The 26,227-nt window shown below is 40.1% G+C and overlaps 1 protein-coding gene across 2 annotated transcripts in view; it reads left to right on the forward strand.

The window, feature by feature from the left end:
- The window catches only part of MOSPD2 (motile sperm domain containing 2), a 61,815-nt gene extending 36,834 nt beyond the window's left edge, over positions 1-24,981 (forward strand). The window contains exons 8-15 of one of the 2 annotated variants that reach the window (XM_059157565.1): positions 5,802-5,926; positions 8,678-8,854; positions 9,840-9,952; positions 12,035-12,131; positions 13,220-13,316; positions 14,102-14,231; positions 21,821-21,923; positions 24,028-24,981. In XM_059157565.1, coding sequence (XP_059013548.1) covers positions 5,802-5,926; positions 8,678-8,854; positions 9,840-9,952; positions 12,035-12,131; positions 13,220-13,316; positions 14,102-14,231; positions 21,821-21,923; positions 24,028-24,069 — 884 coding nt within the window. In that variant the 3' untranslated portion in view covers positions 24,070-24,981. Of the gene's footprint in view, positions 1-5,801; positions 5,927-8,677; positions 8,855-9,839; positions 9,953-12,034; positions 12,132-13,219; positions 13,317-14,101; positions 14,232-21,820; positions 21,924-22,447; positions 23,986-24,027 lie in introns of those variants that run through there. The other variant, XM_059157563.1, reaches the window with a different exon arrangement.
- Positions 24,982-26,227: the final 1,246 nt, after the last annotated feature.

A 26,227-nucleotide genomic window follows, 5' to 3' on the forward strand; every position in this document is an offset into this window, starting at 1 on the left:
TTCCTTTATGTTTCTTCTTAACTTTTTTGTGTATTTGGGTGCTCCCATGCTGGGTGCATAAATATTTACAATTGTTATTTCTTCCAATTGTTATTTCTACCAATTGTTATTTCCTCCTTTGTGATTAGTGTCCTACTTTGTCTCTTGTTAATCTTTGTTTTAAAGTCAAGTTTGCCCAATATAAGTATTGCTACTCTGGCTTTTTTTTTTGGACAACCATTTGCATGATAAATATTTCTGCATCACCTCACTTTCAATCTGCAGGTGTCTTTAGATCTAAAATGAGTCTCTTATAGGCAGCATATGCTCTTTATTCATTCTGTCACCCTTTGTCTTTAGATTGGAGCATTTAGTCCATTTAATAAGAGTAATTACTGATAGATATGTATTTATTGCCATTTTATTACTTGTTTTGTGGTTGCTTCTGAAGATTTTCTCCAATCCTTTTTTTTGTCTTTCATGGTTTGTTGATTTTCTTTAGTGATATACTTGGATTTCTTTGTCTTTATTCTTTTGCATTAGTGGTTTTTGATTTGTGGTTACCATTATGTTTATATGTAAATAACATTTTCTGCATGTAGCAGTCTATTAAGTTGATGGTCTTTTAAGTTTGAACCCATTCTTTGTTCCTTTATCCCCTCATTTTAAGTGTAGGGTGTCATATTTTACATCCTTTTATTTGGTGCATTCCTTGACTGATTTCTTACAGAAATACTCATTTTTACTGCTTCACTGTTTCCTACCTTTTACTATCACTTTTGGTCTCTCCTTTCCACTTAGGATCCCCTTTAATATTTCTCCCAGGGCTGGGTTATTAGTAGTCTTGACTCCTTTAGTTTTTGTCTGGGAAGCTCTTTATTTCTCCTTCTATTCTGAATGATAGCCTTGCTGGATAGAGTATTCTTGCCTTCAGGTTATTCCCATTTTGCATTTTGAATATATCATACCATTCATTTCTGGCTTATAAAGTTTCTGCTAAAACATCCACTGATAGCCTTATGGGGTTCCCTTTGTATGTAACTGTCTTCTTTTGTCTTGCTGCTTTTTATATTTTTTCTTTAATCACCATATTTTGCCATCTTAATTAAAAATATGTCTTTTCTTAAAGATTTTATTTATTTGAGAGTGGGGGAGAGGGACAAGCACCTCTGCAAAGTGCAGAGTCTGATGTGGGGCTTAGTCTCATGACCCTGAGATCATGACCTGAGCCAAAACTAAGAGTTGACTGCTTAACTGATAGAGCCACTCAGGCACCCCTACAATATATCTTGATGTGGATCTGCTTTTGTTAATTTTGTTAGGGGTTCTCTGTGCCACCTGACTCTGGGTATCTTTTTCCTTCCCAGATTAGGAAAGTTTTCAGCCACTATTTCTTCAAATAAATTCTCTGCCCCCTTTCCTCTTTATTCTTCTTCTGGGACTCCTGTAATATGAATGTTACTATGTTTGATAGAGCCACTGAGTTCCCTAAATCTGTTCTCATTTTGCATAGTTCTTTTTTCTCTCTTTTGTTCATCTTGATTATTTTCCATTTCTGTCCGAGGTCACTAATTCATTCCTTTGCTTCTTTCTGTCAAGTGTGTTTCTCATTTTGTTTATTGAGCCCTTTGTCTCTGCTTTGTTATTCCTTATCTCTGTGTTAATGGTCTCATGGATGCCTTCCACTCTTTTCTTAAGTCCAGTGAGTATCCTTGTGATCATTGCTTTAAATTCTCCATTGGGGGCGCCTGGATGGCTCAGTCAGTTGAGCATCTGACTCTTGGTTTCTGCTTGGATTGTGGCCTCAAGGTCATGGGATCAAGCCCCTTGTTGGGTTCCACGCTTGGCATGGAGTCTGCTAGGATTCTCTCTCTCTCTCTCTCCCCCTCCCTCCCTCTGCTCCTACCCTTGCTCACACTGTCTCTCTAAAATAAATAAATCTTTTTAAAAAATAAAAATAATTAAATAAAAATAAATTCTCCACTGGACATGTTACTTGTATCTGTTTCACTTAGATCTCTGGCCTGGGCCTTGTCCTAGTCCTTCATTTGGGGCAAATTCCTCTGTCTCCTTTTTTCCACGTCCTCTATGCCCATTTCTGTATGTTAGGAGAGGCAGCTTCATCTCCTGTTCTTGAGGGTAATGGCTTTGTGAAGAAGAGGTCCTGCAGTGGCCTGCTGTATAGTATCTCCTGTTCCCCAGGGTCTGGCACTTCTGGGAGTGTCTCCAGTTTGTGCTGTGTGGGCTCCGCTCTTGTGTCCTGTCCACTTTACCCTTCAGGCCAGTCATCTGCAGAGGCTCTTTTTGCCTGCTATGGGCCGTGTTTGGTGCCTGGCCTTAATGTAGCCCATTGTAACTAGTCATGCTCTGGTCTGTTTGTGAAGTGAGACCTGTTGGTGCTGCCACAGGATCTGAGGCCTCACAAAACTCCTGGGTCAGGAGATGCAGTGTTGGCAAGTGTTTGGGCCAGTCTTCTCGAGGAGGGAGCCTGCAGACCTGGGGCTAAGGCAGCTGTGACTGGGAAGGGCCTTTCTTCTAGAGCGTATGGGTGTGGAGGAGCTTGGGTGTAAGCAAGTTAGGTAGCAGGTGTCCCTGCTATGCTGGTTCCTGCAGGTGGCCCTGGGTTTATGCTGAGGGGTGGGCAAGTGAAATAGTATCAGCCAGTTTCTTTGTTACCTGAGGGGTCTCTCCATGAATGCTGCCTGTCTGGGACTTGCTCCCAAGGTGAGCAAATAACCTCCATACTGTGTGCCCCAGGCGTTCTTGAGATCTCTGTTTCTACACTGTGTATCAGTGGGCTGTTGGTCCTTCCTTCTCCCCAAGAGCAGCCCCAGTGTCCTCTGAGCTCTCCCAGAGCCAAGCACACTGACATTTAAAACTCTAGGCTTTGGGGCACCTGCATGGCACAGTCATTAAGCATCTGCCTTTGGTTCAGGTCATGATCCCAGGGTTCTGGGATTGAGCCCCAGATCAGGCTCTCTGCTCTGTGGGAAGCCTGCTTCTCCCTCGCCCACTCCCCCTGCTTGTGCTCCCTCTCTTGCAGTGTCTTTCTCTGTCAAATAAATAAGTAAAATCTTAAAAAAAAATTAAACTCTAGGCTTTAAGTCTTACTGATTGCAAGAACTCGAGAAATTCAGACCCTCTCGCTTTCCAAGCCAGTTGCTAGGGGGGTTTTATTGTCCCCGCATGCGTCCCTATGTGCTAGTCTGTCTCTTGCCTTTCTCCATGACCAAGGCTCCATCCCCACTGTGGCAGCCATAATCTGTTTCTTTCCCAAGCCAAGTCTCTGTATTGCCTACCTTCTTCAGTGTGGCTTCTTCTCTACCTTTACTTGTGGAGTTTGTTCTACCAGTCTTCAGAGAGGTTTCTGGGGCATTTTAGGATGATTTGATAGTTATCTAGTTGTATTTGTGGGACGAGGCAAGCCTTAGGGTTCTTCTACTCTGCCACTGGTCTTCCAAGATCTCTCTTGAGAAAGAATAGTCTCTTTAATAATTGAATATCCTGGGGCGCCTGGGTGGCTCAGTGGGTTGAGCCGCTGCCTTCGGCTCAGGTCATGATCTCGGGGTCCTGGGATCAAGTCCCACATCGGGCTCTCTGCTCAGCAGGGAGCCTGCTTCCCTTCCTCTCTCTCTCTGCCTGCCTCTCTGCCTACTTGTGATCTCTCTCTCTCTCTCTCTCTCTCTCTCTGGCAAATAAATAAATAAATAAATCTTTTTTAAAAAATTGAATATCCATATTCAAAAGAATGAAGTTAGATCTCTGCCTCCCTTCATATGCAAAAAGAAGCTCGAAGTGGATCAGAGACCTGAACGTAAGGGTTAGAATTATAAAACTCAGAAGAAACCATAGGAGTAAATATTTGTGGCCTTGGATTAGGCAGTGGTTTCTTGATATGACACCAAAAAAGCACAAGCAACAAAAGAACAGATAGACTGGACTTCATTAAATTTAAAATTTTGTACTCCAAAGGACAAGGCCTCAGAATGGAATAAAATATTTACAAATCCTGCATCTGATAGGGGACTTACATCTAGAATATATAAGTAGCTTTTACAGCACAACAATAAAAAGACAAATGGCCCAATTAAAAGGGGCAAAAGATTAGAATAGACATTTTTCCAAACCCGATATGCAAATGGACAATAATCACATAAAAAGATGCTCAACATCATTAGTTATTAGAGAACTACAAGTGAAAACCAAATGAGATATTACTTCATACCAACGAGGGTGACTGTAATCAAAAAGTCAGTAACAGGTATTGAGGATATGGAGAAATTGGAATCCTCATACGTTACTGGTGAGAATGTAAAATGGTGCAGCCACTCTGGAAAGGAGTTTGGCAGTTCCTCAAAAAGTTAGAATTACTTTATAATCCAGCAATTCCATTTGTAAGTATATTCCCAAGAGAATTGAACAGATATGTCTACATAAAAACTTATACACAGATGTTCATAGCAATATCAGCCATAACAGTAAAAAGTGGAAACTGCTGAAATGTTTCTCAGCTGATGAATGGATAAACAAACGTTTTAGATCCATAAAAGGGAAAATTATTCAGCCATAAAAAGGAATTAAATACCGATACATGCAACATCATCGATGACCCGTGAAAGCATGCTGGGTGAACAAAGCCAGTAAAAAGGCCCCACATGTGGTATGATGGCATTTATGTGGAATATCCAAAATAGGCAAATCCAGAAAGTAGATTAGTGGTTGCCAGGGAATGGAGTAGGGAGGATAAGGAGAGTTTGCTGATAGGCAGGGACTTCCTTTTGGTGTTAGAAACATGTTCCAAAATTAGATCGTGGTGATGGTTATACAACCCTCTGAATATACTAAAAACCTTTGATGGGCATACTTTAAAAGGGTGAGTTTTATGATATGTAAATTATATCTCAACAAAGCTGTTATAAAAAATTTGATTTAGCACTTTGGTTAATTCAAGTAGCATAGCTTCCAACATGTCAACGCACAGACTTTTAAAATTGAAATTAATGAAAATGTAAATCTTATGTAAAATTTAAGCATAATTAGCCAAAGTAAAAATGCAGTTTTCTGAACCACTATATAATTTTTATCATACTGTTTTATTTCCTCGTTTTTTTCATTGATGCTTTTGCAAATTAATGCAGGATTCTTTTAATTTCTTTAAAATGTATTCAGAATGTCAGAATGGAAACAAGGTTTAAAGAAATTAAGTATAAATTAGAATAGCATGAAAGAACAAGATTGTTATTACTAAACAGCTGTGTTTGATAGTGGTGTATTCTTGTAGATTCCAGAAATAAGATCCTCACCGTTATATAAGCCACAGGGCTTGGGAGAAAGACTGAGAAGTTTAGGGTTAGGATGAAATCTGAGTTTAGCTCAAACCCATGAGGAGGGCTACTTCCTTCTCTTGTTGACTTCCCATTTGGGAAGGTTTTTCAGGTTGGGGGTTGATCAGGAGTATAAGGAAAAATTACTCTTTCCATTCTATTGTACAGTTATTCCTCAAACCACAGTGCTATTTGATTCCATGTCTGGGAGTCTTAGTAGTGGGGATCATTGACAGATTTGCACAGAGGCCAGAACCTTGATAAGTTTCTTGATGCACATCAAGGTAATTTCATCTTCCTGGATCTTCCTGGAGCACTTGAAACCCAAAACAGTCGCAATGTAAATGCCGACAGGGATTAGTGAATGTTAATTATCGTACCACGGAAAGATACATATTAACAGAGTTTTGCCCAAACTAATTTCAGAAGACCAACATTAGCACATGGAGTAGATTGAGAAAGAGAATGAATTTAATGAAGTGACTGTTTTTTCTTTAGCTGCTTTCAAAATTGTGAAATCCTGGCTTGGTCCGGAAGCAGTGAGTTTGTTGAAGTTTACCAGTAAAAGTGACATCCAGGACTACGTCAGTGTGGAGTACCTGCCTCCCCACATGGGTGGGACTGTAAGTATCGTCCTTGAAACGTGTTTCTAAAATAAGACTGCATCATGGCACAGTAGGCTGCCATTGGCGCATTCTTTCCTTAAGGAAAAAGAAAAAGCAGTATCCTAACATCCAGAGAAAGATCATAGATACTCCAAAATAACACCAATATAGACATTTTTATATAAGTTTTCAAGTTGTTCAGTTTTCATTTTGAGTACGTTTTGTATTTACATGAAAAATATTTGGTATTCAGTACAAATATTAGGAAACAATATTCCATAGAAAGGCTTTCTACTGCTATCCCAATCACTCTGTTCCTCTGCCCAGTTCCATGTCTTATATTTATTTCCATGAATCTGTATCGCCCATGTAAGCAATGCAGGATATATGTAATACATATAAGCAAAGATGTATGTAATTCTTCCTCCTTCCCATCTCTTTTAAACAAGCAGTGTATTTTTACACCATTGTGCATCCTCCTTTTTTCTTTACAACATGTCTTAGAGATCATTCCAGATCAGTGTGACAAACTGTTTTACTCTTCTTTATGGTGACATAGTATTCCTGGATCTAGAGATGAACCATAAATTATTTAATTGGTGACCATGAGTTACTGAATTTTTTTCATGTGCCTTTAGTTTGCTTCCATTTGTTTACTGTTGAACAGTCTTTTTAATTTAAACGATCATATATAAGTTTTTTGAAATGGTTTTGCTACTTACAAATAAGAGACCAGGAATAAGTAGGTCTATGTTAAATTTTTAATACTACATAACAGTGAAACATACGGTGATAATGATTTTTCTTCTAAACTATGAAAGCCTGTGGATTTGGTGTGCTTTGGGTTAACTTGATTGATAATATTTCAGTTGTTTGATTTTTACAATCTACTACATATACCGTCTTACCTGGTATAATTGTATTCAACCAGAATCAAGTGACTAGCAAGATAGCAAGTTTTGGTATGTCCTTTTGTCTTCTTTGATTAGAAGAAACTTGAACTAATATTTTTACTTTGAAATTTGCAACTTTCCTATTTTGAGGTTTTGTATTTTACATTTTAATAGCAGAACACAGTATGGTTCATTTCAGGTACTACCTTTAAATGAGCTAGTTGACTGATTTGTTTTTAATAATTTGCCCACAGAATTGTACCTTAAAATTAATGGCATCTAGTAAAAAATATTTTTAGAGGTAGAAAATATCTCCCTTCTCTGTCATTAATGGTGTAGTTTTTTAGGACTAATTTTTCCCCAAAGTAATACATAGACAGCATTTTTTAAAAGCAAACAGTACCAAAAGACTGAAAAGTACAACGGTGTAGTGAAAAGCATGTCTCCCTCCCCACCTTACTCCCCACTGCCACTCTCCAAAGGCAGTCATTCACTGCTTTCCAGGTTTTCTCTCCTGGAGATATTCTGTCCATTTTGTTTTCTCATGTATGTTGTTTTACTGGTTTCCCCACATCATTTGTCAGGTTATACCATACTGATTCTTAGAGGTCTCATTCTTTAAACCACTACAGACTATTCCATTACGTGGATGGAACATACTATATTTTAATCAGTTCTCTTTTAAGGGACTGGTAGTTGTTTCCTAACCTTGCCATTATTAATGATGCTGCAGTGACTAGCCTTGTAAATAACCCTTGGTACATGGGTACAGCAGTGTAAGTAGAAGACGAACTCCTGGAGGTAAAATCATTAGGTCAATGGGTATTCGTACTTTAAATTTTGTTATCTGTGGCCAGTTTCCCTCTAAAAAGATTGTGCTCACTTCCCAATAGTGTGTGGCAATGCTTGAACGACTTCCGTGCCAACATCGCATACTCTCATTTTTGTAATCTTTCCCAGTCTTGAGTGCAAAATATTGTGGCTTTACATTTCTGTTATTGTAAGTGGTGTCGAGCATTTTTTCTGATTTAAAAGCGTAGTCTGTTCTTTTTCTGTGAACTCTATCATTTATTTTTTGTTCTGTTCTGACTCTTTTCTCCTTGATTTGTATGTATTAACAAAAGCTGTCTTGTTTCTGATACATGTGGTACATAATTTTCCCAGTTTTGGCTTTAAAGAAACAAACTTGGCTTTTTAGGGGGTTTTCTTGGCAGAGGGTTGTGGGTGGCTGGTTGATTGCTGTGTTTTACTTTTTGCAATTCAGAGATGTTTCATTTTAGCGTGCTTCATTTTTATCAAAGCCTGCTAGGTTTTGTGCTATGATTAGAAAGGTCTTCGTTACTTAGGTTTTGTGTTTTGTTTTCTGTTTTTTTAAGCCTGTGTGCTGTTCTGGAGGTTTTTTTGTTTGTTTGTTTTTGTTTTTAAAGCTTACATGGGTTTTAAAAAATACACACTTTTGGAGTGCCTGGCTAGTTCCATCGGATGAGTGTGCTACTCTTGATCTCAAGGTCATGGGCTTGAGCTCCATGTTGAGGGTAGAGATTACTAAAGATAAATAAATAAACCTTAAAAAAATACACACTTCCAAGATTCTAATCCATCTGAAAATCTTCTCTTGCGAAGAATGAGCTAAAGATCCAGCTCGATGCTTTCACAGATGGCTAGCCACTTGTCCACACCACTTAACTGCTCTTTCCCTTTGTGTTGGGAAATGCTTCCTTTTTTAAAAATTTCACTAATTAAGTCTGGTTTTCTTTTCTGGTGGTTTTTTTTTTTTTTTTTTTTTTTTGGCCAGGAGAATGGATTTTAATTTTACTTAGAGAATTTTTTCTCTGCCCACCTCTTAGCAGGCTGTTACAAAATTCCTTTCCCTTAGGATCCTTTCAAGTATAGCTATCCCCCACTAGTGGATGATGACTTCCAGACACCATTGTGTGAAAATGGGCCTATTGCCAGTGAGGATGAAGCTTCAAGTAAAGAAGACCTAGAAAGTGATGGCAAAGAAACCTTGGAAACAGTTTCTAATGAAGAACAAACAACTCTTCTAAAAAAGGTAATTCTAACACCACCATGGTTTCAAAACCTGCGTCCTGTCCACCACTCTGGAACTAGTTAGGTACATGATTGTGAGTAATTCATTTAACTTGCTGTCCCTCCTCGTCTTTGTGAAAAAGAGGAAGGATGGTACTAGCTAACCAGCAGTGTCATTTTGGTGGTTCAAAAGGCTGCTTTCAGGGGCGCCTGGGTGGCTCAGTCATGAAGCGTCTGCCTTTAGTTCAGGTCATGATCCCAGGGTCCTGGGATCGAGCCCCCGCACGGGACTCCCTGCTCAGCGGGAAGCCTGCTTCTCCCTCTCCCGCTTCCCCTGCTTGCGTTGCCTCTCTCACTGTCTCTCTCTCTGTCTCTGTCAAATACATAAAATCTTTTTTTAAAAAAAGGCTGATTTCATGCATTTATATAAAAATTGACAAAGTGTACTTTGAAGGAACTGTTTTATTGAAAATATTTTTGATTTATCTGAGATAAAGTCAAAGTAATTATTTTTTTTTACTCTATTAGTCACCATCCAGTACTTAGTTTTTGATGTAGTGTTCCATGATTCATTGCTGGCGTCTAACACCCAGTGCTCATTGTGATAGGTGTCCTCCTCAGTACCCCTCGCTGGACTAGAAATCAGTTTAAAACTGATTATCTTTTAAAACTTAGTTATCTTTTTCAGTCGTCAGGGGCTTGGTAAGAGGGATAAATATGTTACAACTTAGAGCCAAGTTAAGTCTTTACAAGACTGTAAAGGGAAAGACCATGTTATATTTTCTGTGGCGACTTATTTAATTAACTATGCTTTCAAATACATGTTCATGGTCATGTTAATATATGGTAAATACATAATTCAGGTATACTAAACTTATGTTAAAGATTGTAATTTGGATTGAATCACCATAATGTTAACTTTTTGAGCTAATGAACTTCCCGGCTATCAGGATGAAACTAAATTTTTTAATCTTTTCTTTCTTCATTTTTTTTTTTTTGGTCTTTAGATTAACCTAACTGAACATACTTCCAAAGCAGAAGAAAATGAAAAGGTTGATTCCAAAATGAAAGCTTTCAAAAAACCATTGAGTGTGTTTAAAGGGCCTTTATTACACATCAGGTAATCATAGTTGATTTTATTAGCTATGCTTTTATAACCTGTCTTGATTATCTTGAAGGAATTGCAAAATTAAGAAAACTCCTGTACTATTTTTCGAACTGTGGAAATACAAAATTAAAAGTTATCCAGAGACTCACCTTGGTTTCCAGTCATCGTAGATATTGTAGCTACCTTTTTGTTCTTTATTCTATTAAATGTGTTTAAAGGGCCCTCATTTCACACCAGGTAATAAAAATGAATATTCATATATTAAGGGTTAATCTGAATGACACATATTTTTTCTCATTTTACTGGTACTCTTTGGCTTGCATAGGTTCAAGGATGCCAGAAATGGCATTGAACTAACCCTTTATCAGTTTGATCTTCTAAAAGCTAAAGCTGAACTAGGAAAATAGGTGTTTTACCAAAGCCAGATTTCAGTACATCTCTATTTTTGTTTCTGGGTTACTCAATCTAAGATTCAGGGTTGTTTGTAATTAACCATTATGTAAAGATCTCTTTCTCACTACTGATTCTCTTCATTGGTAAATCTGTATGGCTTTGTGTTAATACTGCTATAACCAACTTTTCTTAGTGATGATCTAATGTATCATTTCCCATCCATTACTTGAAATCTCTGTGTTTTAAGTATGACTCTTACAAACAGTACAGCTAGACTTTTTAAAAACCTAAAATTCTAATTGAGAAATCTGGTTTGTTTACACATTTTTGATTACTGTTATATTTGGATTTATCTCTACCATCTATGTGTGTTTATGGGGAGTGACGAGGAGGGGGACAACGTATGCATATTCTGCTGGTCCTGGTTTTTCTTTGCCAGTTTCCCCCCTGTGAAATTTGTTTTCCATTTTTCCCTTTACTGGTTGAGGAATTACACACTGTTTTTCCATTGGAAGCCTGTCAAAACCATAGGTCTCAGCTTACCAGTGTGAAGGGTTGGCTGGAAGAGCTGCCTAGGGAGAAAGCCAGAGTAGAGCCAGAGTAGGGCTGCAGGTCACAGCACTTCTCCTGCACCGGCACATGGACCCACCTCCACCAGCATCTGTCTCCCCACTATGTCTCAAGACTTTTGAGCTGGTTACTGAGAGCGGTTTTGAGATTCGTGACCTTCTTCTCTTTTCTGTGGTCTATTTCCGATTGGGTTCTAAAAGGAAGGAAGCCAGCATGCTAATTTGTCTTGTCCAGAGTTGGGCAAAGCCCTCCTCAGAAAACACATCTTTAAAAATGTGTGTCCTCCAGATGAATGGCTCTGATATATGTAGACATTCCTGATATAAAACAAATCTACTTAAATATATAGTTTGAAGTGAAGGCCAGTCTAAAGAATTCACCTTCTTATCTAAAACAAAAAAACAGTTCTGCCCATTGTTTGGAGGCACCGGATATATAGTTCGACTAATGTAATTAAACTACACAAAATTTGCTTCAGTCTTTTAGTTTTTCTTTTAGGTCGTGAGTACTACCAGGGCCAGTAATAGTAAAATTTGCATTTTGACAAAGGTTCACTGATTTTACTGCTTAACCATTACTTCCCACCCCAAATTTTATTTTTGGGTTTTTTGTATTCCATAATACTTAGAAAAAGCTGTTTTTATTAAGTAATTACATAAGGAATTATTCTGTGACTTAAATACATCTCTAATGATCTTCCGTTTTAAGTTACGCTTTTCTCTGTTGGAGTAGAAAATTATGCCCCCATCTAATCTCTTTATAATTAAAGTTGCAGCAGCAGTTTCTTCTTTGTTTTGATTATCTGTAACCTTCGGAAGAGTTTAAATGCACCTTAAGATGGTGCTGATTATAGGCTAATTTATAATATTCCTAATTCTCTCTCCTTTCCTTTTCCTAGTTTGCTTTTGATTCTTGGGGGAAACCACAGGACTTTTAAATAGCATGCAATCAATTAGTAAGATTAAAACACAAAATAGATCAGGTAGTTGCTTTGTAATCTTTTCTTTCTTGATGAAATCTCTTTATACAAATGAGCAGCAAATATTAACCAAATACTTTCCTTCCAGCTAATGATTAGATTGTCGTTTGTTCTGAATAATACAAATGCCTTGTATTTTTGTCACCACCTAGCCCAGCAGAAGAACTGTATTTTGGAAGTACAGAATCTGGAGAGAAGAAAACTTTAATAGTGTTGACAAATGTAACAAAAAACATCGTAGCTTTTAAGGTAAATATCAGAAGGATATAAATTCTATGTGGAAATCTGATCTGGGAAGTGATTTCAGACAGTTTAATTGAACAATTGAGAATTTTTTAATTTGCACAGTGTTTTAATGACATTTTTTTTTTTTTTAAAGATTTTATTTATTCGACAGAGAAAGATCACAAGTAGGCAGAGAGGCAGGCAGAGAGAGAGGAGGAAGCAGGCTCCCAGCTGAGCAGAGAGCCCGATGCGGGGCTCGATCCCAGGACCCCAGGATCATGACCTGAGCCGAAAGCAGAGGCTTTAACCCACTGAGCCACCCAGGCGCCCCTTTTAATGACATTTTTAGGCATGTTATACTGCCTTCTTTTAGGCATGTTATACTGCCTTCTAGTTTTAACCACATGGCATAGCTTATCTACAGTTTTCCCCTGGATATGTATCTCAATCTTTAATGAGCTGTAATAGGCTAATGTCCAAATTAATTCCAGGCCTTAATGTTTGTGGTAAATAAAAAGCCAAGGAAAATCACTCATTATATAGATAATTCATATTAACGGTGAAAAATAAAACTCTAAAATCAAAAGTGCATTTTCCCCCGAGTGTGATATAGTTTGGAATGTACTTTATACTAGATACTAACCCAATGATTGAGTTTACCACTGCCCCATAATGTAAGTGTTATTTCCTTAAATCTTTTTAATTTAACCACTAAGATGTTCTGGATGTTCTTTGAATATCTAATGTGTTTTAATGTATGAATGCTATTAACACATGTCCTTGTCCACAGGTTTTTTTAATTTTTAATTTGCATTAAAGTTAAGAAATCACCAGACACAAGATATTTCATAGATTTTTTTTTTTTTTAATTTAAAAGGAAGGCTAAGTGAGACTAGACTGAGATACTGTTTTCCTGTTGATGGGGAAAGATCCATTCTATGCCTAACCACCGTGGTTGTTTTGTAGACTTTTATTAACTGTTAACTTTTTCCATCTCATTTTTAAGCCATTTACCCCCAAGAAGCACTTTTCTTATGTTACTAGTTACTATAGGACTAGTATAATTGTAATTATAAATGCATAATTGTAAATATAATTGTAATTACAAACAGGTGAGAACAACTGCTCCAGAAAAATACAGAGTCAAGCCGAGCAACAGCAGCTGTGACCCTGGTGCATCAGTTGATATAGTTGTGTCTCCCCACGGGGGTGAGTGGTGGCCTGATGGCCTCAGAGGGTGTGCGGGGGGGGGGGGGGGTACCTGGGCTGGGGGGATTAGTAGAGCCAGACTAGAATCTAGAAATCAGCTGTCAACAAGTCACCTCATTGCACTCTAGGCATCTCTTTTCTCATGTGTAAAATGAGATAGGTCCATGGGTCTCGTTAAAATTTTTGTAAATACTGTATTTCTCTGACAGAGAGAGCAAGCATAAGCAGGGGGAGCAGCAGGTAGAGAGAGGGAGAAACAGGGAGCCCAGTGCAGGACTGGATCCCAGAACCCTGAGATCGTGACCTGAGCCAATGGCAGATGCTTATCCAACTGACACCACCCCCCTGTGCCCCTAAAGTTGTTTATTGAAACTGATGCCAGTTTAAATTGAATTTTTTAGAAAGTCCCCCTTTCTAGAAAAATATTTTCTTTAAGGTACTTCCACACTATTTTTCCATTGTGTTCAAGAATATAATGCCTTGGGGCGCCTGGGTGGCTCAGTGGGTTAAGCCGCTGCCTTCGGCTCAGGTCATGATCTCAGGGTCCTGGGATCGAGTCCCGCATCAGGCTCTCTGCTCAGCAGGGAGCCTGCTTCCCTCTCTCTCTCTCTCTGCCTGCCTCTCCATCTACTTGTGATTTCTCTCTGTCAAATAAATAAATAAAATCTTTAAAAAAAAAAAAAAAAAAAAAAAGAATATAATGCCTTAAACCCTGTGTCCAACCCTTTGTAAACGTTCTTGTTTATATAATAAGTTATATAGTAAGTTATCCTTTTGGAATACAGGTTTAACAGTCTCTGCCCAAGACCGTTTTTTGATAATGGCTGCAGAAATGGAACAGTCATCCGGCACGGGCCCAGCAGAATTGACTCAGTTCTGGAAAGAAGTTCCCAGAAACAAAGTGATGGAGCATAGGTATGCTTTTCACTCACAGACTCTCAAATGTGATGGGAAGAATCAGAGAGAGAGAACTGCCTGCATGGACAGGCAGGGGTCTCTTTCTTCTCACATTTGGCAGACATTTAGGCTTCTGGGGTGACCTCAAGCTCTACAGAGCTCTGGGGTGCCCAGGTGAAGGTGAGTGCAGTTTCTCCAGGAGCTCGCTAATAGACTTGCTTCCAGGCCAGTCCAAGAATCTGGATGTGTCAGAATTACAAACCTAGATCGCTCTGTCCCAGCAGTTCCTTTGTAGGCACACTTGTCTTGGGTACTAGAATGTGTGTGTTGCAGCATTGTTTGTACTAGTGAAAAATGGGAAAGAACGAACCTAATGACCCCCAGTAAAGTAACAGGAAAATGCACTTGAATCTGTAGCTATACAAAATAGTGTGGTAAATCCATATGTCATGCAATGGAAAAATTCCTTCGATACATTAGGAGGAAAAGCCTGTGAGGTGGTTTTATTTTGGAGTGTACCCATTCTGCCTCCCAGGGGGCCACTCTTCAGTGTTTGGGAATGCTGTTCATGATCACAGTTGGGCACTGGGGGACTGTGGCATCCAGCAGTTAGAGACCAGAGACGCTGCTAAACATCCCCCAAGACAAGGAACTGGCTCAAAATGTCAATAGTGCCTAGATAGAGGATTCTCGATGGTGGGTAGTTTTTGTAGGACCTGAAGGGTACGAGAGAGTAAGCCACATCAATAACCGGAAAAAGTGCTTTCCATGTAGAAGGAACCACAACTGAAACAGGAATGTGCTTGGCCTGTGTAAGTTCCAGCAAGGAGGTAAATGTAGCTTGAATCTAGTCAGGGGGGCTGAGGGAGACAGTGTGGAGATGAGGTCAAAGAAGCAGTAGGTAACCAGAGTGAGGACGTCTGATTTTGAGAGGAAAATCTATCAGTTGGTAATAAGCAGAGTCAGGAAGTGATTTGGCTTTTTCTTTTTTTAAGGGCTTATTCGGGGGGCCGTGTTGAAAACAGACTCTAGGCAGAGGTGAAAGCGTGATATTGAGTTAACACGCATAGCTCGTGCTGCCAGCCTGCGCCGTTCTAAGTGCTTTACTCTGATTTATTCACTCCGTCATTCAAATGACCCTAGGAGGTAGGTAGTTCTTTGTCCTCCTTGATAAATGAGAAGCTGGGAAACCTTGTAATGGTCGTGGCCGAGTGAATTCTTCAAAAGGAATTTTAAAAATGCAGATGCAGCTGGCACACACAGGTGAAAGGATCCAGGGTAAGAAGAAAGCTGGAGAGGCAGGCAGGGCCCAGAGGAGGAGCTCGGTCGCCATGGTGAGACCCACGGGAGAGCGGCAGCCGGACCCGATTCACCTTTGTCAGGATCACTGCAGGCTTGTTCACAGACCGGAGGAGGATAGGCGTGGGCCTGGGAAGACCAGTTTCATTTCAGTTACCCCAGCCTGGAGGTATAGTTGGTGGCCAGAGGAAGACGGTCGAGCAGGGACTCAGGAGGGAAACCGGTAGGTGAGCTGTGTTCTCCAAGTCTAGGAAGAGACCAGTGCCAGTAAGTACTGCCATCCTGCCAAGAGGGAGGAGGTGTGAGCAGTGGCCATTGGTGACCTCACAGAGGCCATCACTGACAGCAGAGGGAGCATTTTCAGTTGGCAGGAGCCAGGTTTTCAAGAAATCAGTGCGAGGAGACGATCCTAGAGGTTTGGCTTCTTGGCGGAAGGAAGAATGTGGTGTTGACAAAGGGTCTCTTTGGCGCAGGTCTGTCAATGACGGGTCCTGTCCCTTCAGCTTTCTCGGGAGTTTCACTCAAGCCAAGGTAGGGATCAGTTTTAGTCCAGAAAAAGGAAGGAACACAGATACACATTAAGGCTCGTGGTGGGCTTGACTTGTTTTTAGATGGAATAGTTACATATCTACATGTCCATATCGTAACAGGGTCTACTTACCCCTTATCAAGAGTTCTTTTTTCTCAAAGTCATGGCTATGAAAACAAATGGAAAGAATAAGTAAGTAACACTGGTATAAAAGACAGATATTACTTTGAAGTTCTTATCAGACAGTCCCTCAGAAGCGGGTTTGGGTTTTTTTTTTTTTTTTTTTTTTTTTAATCCATTCCTCCTGGTTTGGTCTTCTGTAAGTCAGGAGAGGGTGACTTATCTCACAGAGGGAGCCTCGGTGGTTTGGTACGGAAGGCCCAGATACAGCACCGATTCCCATCTAGAAAGGGTGGTTTCCTTCAAGTAGTAAGATGCGATGAAGTCTACGGAACACAAAAAAAAATGGCCCTGAGTTATGGAGCGGTATCTATAATTGCTTGTGTTATTATACATACATTAAGAAGAAGAGGTAGGGAAGGGAAAATAATTTTGTCTCTTCCCACCTTAAATACCATCTCCAGCAAAAGACAAAAGAAAAGTGGCAGGGGACAGGGGAGCCAGTTAGGAGAGGTTATCAAGAAAAGCTCAGTAAACAAGGGTAAGGTTATTACCTTACGGTCTTCCTGTCTTCTCGAAGACCCTGAGCCGGCCAAGGTAAGAGACCTACCTTACTCACCTGGTAAGGCTGTCCAAAATCCTATAAGCAAGGTTGCGGGTCCATTTTTCCTTTCCAAGTCAACCTTAGTTCCTTAAAGTTGGCTGGTCATACTTGGTTTTATGCGTATTATTTTCAAATATGACATTACAGTCAAAGCCTTGGTAATACAACCATGCTTCCAGTTGTGTCCTAATACAACAAGAACAGGTGCTTATGCAAAAACAAAACAACTGTTTCCACGAAAGAATACTAAGTTTCTGAATTTTGGAGGAAGTTTCAGTTCTGCTCATAAATGTATAGTTTACGAAATTGCGGTCAATCATAGATAGCTTAGGAGAAAAGAAAAAACATAGATAGCTTAAATCTGGGAAAAAACCAAACATTAAAGAACCATCAGTAAAAAAAAAAAAAGTACAGTCATCAGTTCATTCAACTGCATGTTATTCATTCCTGGTCTGTTTGAATCCTCCTTTTTTATTAGTTCTGGAAGTTCTTGCCCAGTTCAGTTTTATGATCTGAAAGTTATTAGAAACCTGTTCTCTGGAGTACTTGTCAGAGTCCTTTCCATGAATCTCTGAACATGAAGCACATTTGCAAAAGGATCGGAGTCAAACCATAGCTTCTCTTAAGTGACAAAAAGGCTTAAAAATGGCCATTGTTACAGCTCTGATGAGAGTTCATTGTAATGCTTCTAACAAGGAAATTTGTTTATTTCTGTGACATACAGCAGTGTAGATACTAACTGGAGTTACAAACCATAACGTTATTCCAGGATATATCCGATTTCTAGGAATTTTATACAATTTCTGGAACACTTACGATAATAATATATCTATACAAATATAATCTGAAGAAGGTATGTAGTATCACTTATCTGACAGTGCTACCCATGTAATTTAACACAGCAAATAAGTCTAATGAGTTTTATATCTCTTTTTATAAGAAGAGAGAACAAATCTTTGTACATGTTCCAGTGGCCCTTGGAAAAATTTCAGAGATAGATCAAGGTCAAAAAAGTCTTCATTTAGAATTTGAGCTGGGGGTTGTCAAAAACATCAGAAGGTTTTAGACAACTGACTAAATGGGATCATCATCATGAAATAATACTTGTCCATTTAACCATAGTGACGATAAAATATCAAAGGCAAATACAGAAAGTTGCAGAGTTGTGAGTAAAACATGGGGAAATCGTCTTCTAAAGATTCAAAGAGCTGAGCTATTGATGAAGATAACGTTGAGCACAGGAAATTATTCTCATAAAACACCCCATCTTTGCTTTCTAGGCAGATTACTTAAAAGCTACCAAGAAAAGCCTTTTGCAATCTCTTATCAGTAGCTGACTGATAGTCGAAGAAAAGGTTGTCCTTTTAGCAGATGAAATTAATTTTTAGTTTTACATAAGTACACTACTGATACGGAAGCTTATTTGTATAACCTTTATAACAAATTCATTCCGTTTTAGCCAGCTCAACTACACAAAGTAAAATTTTCTTTCTTTCCAACTGCCTATATGCATTTAGTTTGTCCTTTATTATCTTCCCTATTCTGAAATAACCAGCTTTGATGTAGGAGAAAATTACTTTCATTCCACTTAACGAAAATACATGTCCGTATTTCATACCTTTCCTCGGCCAAAAACACATTCTATTTTCGCTGCACATGGAGTTAGTTGTTTCTATTATTTCTAGTAATTACATACATGAATTAGAATTCTTAACCCTTAGAACCCATCGTTTCTAGTGACAACTAAGTGGTAAGCAATTGTGATCTGTTAACACCAGCATTCTGTAGATTGGTAAATCTATGAATATGTAATTTCTAGAAGCATATCCTTCCCCACAGTACAGTTTTTCAGTGTGGCACAAGATATGTTTACTAACTGACTCAGTATTTGTAGTTCCTCTGTAGTAAGAAGCCAAAAGTAGATAAACCAATGTTCAGTAATTAATGTTTCAGTATTTCATCTTACTTGGAAACAATCTAGTCAGTCCGTGAATTTCCCGTTTAACTTAGCAAAACTAAAGTTTCGAGTTACCAAGCAGATTGGAGAACCTGTTTTTAAGTAGACTTCACCTAAAAACGTTTACCAGCTTATGTCTAAATCACTTGCTTCCAACAATTATGCTTGAATACTCATGCCAGCTTCGTGAAACATCGGTCAGCCAGCATCCCAGGCTGTTTTTCATGCTGGCAAATTACGTAACCGACATAACATGAATCTTTTAGAGCAGGTAAACGCCAGAAGAAAAAAAGTTGCCTGTCTACATTACATCTAATACTGATAACTTTGAAGACATGCCTATTTTAATTAAACCAAGAAACTTAGCTTTTATTTTACCTAGGATTAATCTATATCACATGAACTTGAAAGACACTTAGGTTAGTTTCTATATTTCTAAGAGGTTTAGGAATACTTAGTTTGATAAATGCTTATTTTCCTTTAAGCCAGTCAAAGAGCACTTTTACAAATTCGTTTCTGCAATACCATCCCGCATTGGAAAAATATTACACGGCTATAACATACATATGTAGACACACACAAACATGCAGACAGAGACCTTTTAGCTATAGCTCTAAAATTTTAGCCATTAATCAGGCACAATAACATAAAACCCACTAGTTTATATAAAAGAACATTTAGGTTTAGATTGTGTTTCTCTGGCAGTTGGAATCCGTTTACTCGCTCAGGTGACTAAAAGCTTGTTTTGTTTTTTCATTTGCCAAAATACCAAATTAACTCCCTTTTCTCCTTCCAGTGAAAATCCCTTCCCTAACATCTGTATTTAAGAGAGGTAGCAGTCAGGTCCTAGAGAAGATAGGGTAGAAAATCTGTCCCTCAAAGGCACAGAGTAAGTGTCCAGGATTTTTTTTTTCCTAGGAATTCCGGGGATATCTATTTGCCTATCATCAGATGTCTAAAGTAATTTGTTTGTGTTCCTTCTTTTTTCTTAAGCACAGGACAGTTCTGTTTCCAACATCCTGAGCTTTTACAGTACCTACAGGTATTTTGAGAAGACTGGGGGAGGTTTCAGCTTTGGTAAGGTTACATGGACTTTGAATGGCTTCAGTGTTGCATTTAAAAAGTTTTTTTTCCCCCCTTAAAGGCCTTTGTGGAATACTTGATATAAACTTTTTAAAAGTATTCCACAAAGGCCTTTAAGAGGGGAGGGAACCTGTACTATTGCTTCTAACAGCTCCCAAACATGGGCCTTCAGCCAGTCTATTTCCTGAACATTTGTAGGAGGGCCTAGGAGAAATTCTGCTCATGTTGTCAGTGAGGACAGTCTTCCACAGGGGAGCTAATTGGCTTGTCTGACAACTACAGTGTAATCATGGGTGGGAAGAACAACCCTTCGCGGCCAGTCGCGGTCCCTGTGAGTGGTGAGTGAGTGGCTACTCATCCGTGTACCTCTTCTCTATGTTTGGTACCGATCTTCTGAACATGGAGGTGAAAAGAACTTCATAATGTCCTCTAAGGGAGGCCCTCAGGCTAGGGGCCAGACTCCTTCATATTCTCCTTTCAACTTGGTATTTCCAGAGATAGCAGTAAGACCGTTGTTGAGGGTGAGGGCTCTCTCAGAGTGTTTTTGAGAAGCTCTTCCAACTCAAAAGATCCATCATGTGGCATTGACAAGTAGGCTCTTCTATTAATCTCTCTCGTGACTCAAGCCAATAGGCCATTCTGTGGTTTAACCACAGACACAAGAGGCATCCCCAGAGATGGTGCCAAAGCTGCCAAAGATGCCAACGTCACAGGACCCCCGGAGTTAGCATAAGAAAGCAAAGACCTCCCTTGCCCCAAGTAGTAAGAATGGTCCAGCGAAGATGCTAATCTCCAGTTTTCCACAAGAATGTGAGAGGCCTGAGACCCTCTTATCTGCATCATCAGGGAAGGACTTACTGGATTGGACTTTTCCAGACCTAGTGACCACAAAAGCTGAGAGGACTGGGGCCCCTAAGGACAAACTGCCCTGAGAGCTGGCACAGCCGGACGGAGAGGATGCTGCCTGTCCCTTAGTGCCTCAGATCCCCGGCCTGTTCTACTCGCTGCCACACACCTGTGTACATATGCACCCTCCAGCTGACAGAGACCAAAAAGAATATTCTCGCTGTTCCCAAAGCCAAGCTCTCAAGACCCAGAGCAAGACGAAAGGAAGACCTCATTTGACCTATTTTCTTCTGCTCATCTAAATTTGGAAAGGAAGGGACAAGGTCAAATTTTGACCCTTCTCTCTCCACCTGGCACCAGAGAGTAGATCCAGGAAAGCGGGCTTAGGTAAGAATTCTTACCTTCGCCGGCCTCTGCCAGTTTTCCAGGCTCCAATCTGTAGGCTCCCAGGCGAGTACGGTGTCCCAGCAGGTCCCAGCATAGGCTGCCAAAATAGAGGAGAGGAAAAAGAGTGTTTCGTCTCCCGTGCTCGGTTCTTGGCTGAGGCCCCACCCCCTGTAATAAAAGATTAATAGAAAAGCAGAAGTTTAATACCAGGTGTACCTCCTGTATATATGGGAGAGACCTAGGAATACAGGAAAAATCCCCAAAGTGGCCCAAGACACCACCTTAAATACCATCTCCAGCTCAAGACAAGAGGTTGGGGGTAAGGGAGTGCGTTATGGGGGGCTGTCAGGAAGATCACGGTCAGCAAGGGTAAGGTGGTTGGGATGTTAATTGGTCCCTTCTCCATTAAGAGTTCTTAGAGATCTCGGTCATCCCCTCGTCCTGGCAGGGAGAGGAAGACACCTTACAGGGGGACATTTACTTCCCTTATTGAGGTCAAGGACCCTGACAAAAGGTTTTCAAAACGTTCTCCGGCCTGCTGTTTCTTAAACAATAAGCAGCCCCAGATAATCCTTAAGTCAGGGAAGCGTATTTGGGGGCGGCTAGCCAGGCTCCCCTTCTGAGGTAGGTCCACTAGACGTGTGTCTGGGGCAGAAGCAGGAGTACTTTCATCTCGGTTCCATCAACTTCTGTGTTTGACTTCTCTCACATTATAGTTTACTTTAATAAAAAAAATTTCATTAAAAATTTTAATAAGTTCTGTGTCCTTTGGATTTTCATAGGTTAAGATGCCATATTGTCGAGAGCAGTAAACCAACCACTCTGACATTGAAAGACGGTGCCCTTGCCATGTCCGATAAAATCAGTGAAGATCTTTATCTACAAGTAAGTGTTCTTTCTCCCTAACTAAAACAGAGTTGGTAATGCTAACCGGTGTTAGAAATCCACTTTTTCCCCACCGATATAAGGAAGATCTCTGGCATAGTGGTGAGTTCCTTTTGGAGATGCATTAACTTTTGAAAAGCTCTGGCCATTTTAATTTGGACAAGGTGTATGGTGCCTTGGGGGGCGCCAAAGAATCGGAGCTCATGAGAGGGGTACCATTTCAACTTGAAAAAGATGGAGGGGCTCTTTTTCTGCGTAGCTGGTTTCAGAGCCTCCAGAAAAGGACTTGCTTTGCTTGCTCCTTCTCCACTGGAAAAGCCGACCTTTCCCAAACAAGAGTAAGCAGGCACACAGCTGTTCACCAAACAAATGTAACCCCTCGTTGCGTTTCCAGCTCCCAGCTGCTTAGAACAGATGGACCCCATCCTGTAAATGTTTGGATTTCTAATATTCCTGTTTGTCATGCCCATGATTCATGTGCTGTTTTACTGATACCAATCTCTCATCCTTTTTTCCCTCCGTAGCTCAATCGTTTACTAGAAAGCAATAGGAAGCTTGAAGACCAAGTTCAGCGTTGTATCTGGTTCCAGCAGCTGCTGCTTTCCTTAACAATGCTCTTGCTTGCTTTCGTCATCTCTTTCTTCTATTTGTTGTACAGTTAAAGAAGTGGCACTCAAGTAGGAAACATGGCTCTCTCGATCATTAGCTGGAAAAAGACCCAGAACTTCATGCTACTGAAAGTGTCGCACATCTGTGCTTCCTGAAAGGAAATGTGCAACACTTAGAGGGGGACAAATACGTATCTTCAAAATAAAGTCTGTTCGAATAAGGAAACACTGGAGACATTTGTTAGGAGAGACTACAGCTAGAGGCAGCCCAGTCAAGGCACAGCCGTGTGTAAATTAATACATTAGATATAATTTATTTTTTCCCTTTGAAGACTTCTAAAGTTTTGTTATATATATACATTAGCTGAACTCAAAAGTGTACGTAGCAAGCTTTGTCGCAGCCAATAAATGTCATCTGCTTTTTTTTAAATGACAAAATCATTATAGCTGAGCCGACTTACTAGCTTTTCTATACTATGTATATAGAACATGTATATTGAAAAAAACCATACTTATACAGAGTAATTTCTGTAAACATGACTTTGTAATTTTGAAAATTACTTCCAGATGCTAGTCAATATTCTTCGGGTATGTAAAACTATTTAATGCCAAACCACCTGTAGCCTTTGTTTCTTATCTGTCTTCCTTAACTTAAAGTCTGCCTTTTATTAATCTCGGACTTTTTAATGAACACTCACATTTAGGTAGAATTTGGGAAACTAAGTCGGGTTGGGTTTTCCTTGCATTCTGTCGGCGGCATGGAGAAGTAAAGTCCTTTTGGTCGCACTTCCCAGTCTTTTTTACTCGGTGTCACCTTGCTTACGGTGGCTGGACACTGACCCGTTTGCTTCAGTTGTTAGAAAGGCCTACTCCCAACCCTGAACCACCTACACCCTCTTTTCTAAGCAAGTTAAAATTTCTTTGAAAAGTTAGTTTTTGAGAGGCAAACCAAGTTCATTTACATTTCAGTTCCTTGGTAGAATCAGCCACAAGAAGGAAACTTGACAAAGACTAGAGGACCTAGAAGCGTTGAGGGGGAAAAAATTGAAACTCAACTGTCAAGTGTCCATTTCTGAGTGAAAAGTAGAATCATGGTCCACTTGGATCACCTCCAGAGTGGGGCTGATGGGCTTGCTGGATCCTCTCCCCTTGTCACGGTAATCCCAGGGGTAATCCCTGAGAGGATACAGCTCGCAGGACTGCAGAGGTGGAGGAAATTAGTTGGTTTTCTCATTCATGCAGCCAGTTTCAGTCCGTGTTGGTTCACTTGTAAAATCTACTTGCTATGAAAGAAAAAATGAGTCTGCCTGTTAAATAAATGTTGAGTTTTGATGGAGCCATGCTTGGAGAATGTTCTCTTCTAAAGTGTGGTGTGGGCAGCTTTCATCTGGAGAAGCGGAGGATTCCAGAGAGTCCCCTCAAAAATGGCCTAGAAATAAAACCTTAAAAGGACACTGGTCTGATGCTTTGTCTTAATTTGGGTTTTTCTGTTGCAGTTTGCCAACTCCAGACGTGAAAGTGACTTCAGTACACCCTAAGTACTGGCCATAGTATCTTTCTGTGTGTGTGCACAGTGGTGTCCCCTTCTGTGTCACATCCCCGGCCTGCCTAGCTTCTAACCCCAAAGTATCTGTGTATGTTTTCTGTTCCTCAGCAAAGACATGAGGAACTCACTGGTCAGAATTGGAAGCGTGCTGTCCTAACAGTGTCCCTTTAATGTTTCCAGTGAAAATGACATTAACTCACTAAGTTGTTCTTCCCCGATGTCTGGCAGGTTCAATTGAATAACCTATCTTGTTAATGTTTGTGTGTCAATTCAGTGTGATTATGCAAGATGACTGAAAATTAACCATAAAATCAAAGGCTTCTAAACTTTTGGTCTTGTCTTAACTAATCACATATTTACATTCGATTTTCTTCTGTCTCTTATTTCATCACACTTTGTACGATTATTACTAAGGACTCTGATGATAATTTTATTTTTTTATCTTGTCATTGGCTATTCATGAGCAAATTACCAAGGATCAACACCGAGATTTAGATTGTTTTCACTTGAGAATGGAAATTAATAGACTTTCCACAAAAACATTAATAAATTATCATTAGCTTGATCTGAAAGTAGCCTAAAAATGCAGTTGCGGTTAAACCTAGCCTCAAATTTCATAATAATACCATAACTGTTTTTATATCTTGCCACTAATTTTGACTGGATTTAATAGCACTTTATTGTACAATTGCAAAAAAAAAAAAAAAATATTCCTAGAATTGTTGCCAGTGTAATTTCTCTAATATTCTGGTGCTTTTCATATATTTTCAGTATTTTTATTACTATATTGGTATTTTCTTTGTATAATTGATCAAAAGAACATGTTTTCTATTTTAATATGTTTTAGAAAAATAATTACATTTATGAAATAAATATCATCAGGAAAAACCTCTGGTCTCTAATTGATAAAGCATCTTAAAATCAATGTTCAGGCACACTCTGACCTTTCAAATATCACATTAATTTCTTTTGGACCTGCTTTGCATTTTTATAAGGACAGTGCCGTGAGCTTCCAGAATTACAGTTGTGTTATCGGGTGAACCTGTCCTTCGGGTGTCCCATTTCTCCTCAACCCGGGTCAGGATCAGGCTACTCTTCAGTAGAGCTCTCTGTAACACTGGACTCAATGTCAGGACCACAAGCTCTGTCATGGAACCTTCTCTAGGCTGCCCCACATGAGCCAGAACCACCCAACGTCCTCTCAGTCCTAGTACACCTTCCTGCCTGACAGGAACCAGCAGGAAGCAGGCTGTGGAGAGACAGCCCTACCTGGCTCCTGGGTCTCGTGGATGTGGTTAGGGGGGCCCTGAGGATTATTGGTGGGGTCCCCTCCCCCCTGGAAGATAACCCCCACGTGGCCGCTACCACTCCATAAAAAAATAGAATGAATAGGACAGACCCATCTTCTAAACTGAAAAGGAAGTGAAAACACAAAATGATGAGAGAAATTCAGAACAGAACTACAACAAAGACAAAATGGTGACCTACAAGAAGGAGCACATCTACCTAGGACTGTGAGGACATGCCCTGCTTTCCTAAAAGATACAATTTTCTAGGAAACAAAAGCTCCCACGAGGAAAGTTCCAGCTAAGGAAGGGCTGGTTCCTTTACAACCATCGTCTGCTTTGTTCCCTAAGTTTTCACCAACAAGTCAAAGTCCTTGATGTCTGAACAAAATCAGCCCCCAGAAGCACTGGGCTCCCTTTCTCTCCCCACCCGGGGAAGACAGAATGGAAGGTGTCCCATCTGTTGCACTGGAGGCCAAGGTGGTTAGGAGCGAGGGCTCCGCAGTCAGGCTAGCTGGGTGCAGCTGCCCTCTGTGCCACCTGCTGCCTCACAGCAATGGGGATTGGCTTCCTTGGGCCTCAGTTTCCTGGTCTCTGAGGCTGATAAGCCTAGTGCCACTCTGCAGGACGAGTGTGACAAGGAGGGAAAAGAATGCACTTAAAGCAGCCCTGGAAAGGCTGGCCTTGCTTTTGCTGCTCTTGCCCCTACCACCTTCCATCCCATCTTCCTAGAACCTTCCACACTTGGGTTGATCTTACTGAATATCCCACCTCGTTCAAAGACAATCATCAGTTCTCCAAACGTTTTCCTCCTCTGTACTCCTACCCTTGCCTTCTTGCTACCCCACTCTTAATTCTAGTGCC

Source organism: Mustela lutreola, chromosome X (assembly GCF_030435805.1).
Source record: "Mustela lutreola isolate mMusLut2 chromosome X, mMusLut2.pri, whole genome shotgun sequence".
Taxonomy (NCBI): Eukaryota; Metazoa; Chordata; class Mammalia; order Carnivora; family Mustelidae; genus Mustela; species Mustela lutreola.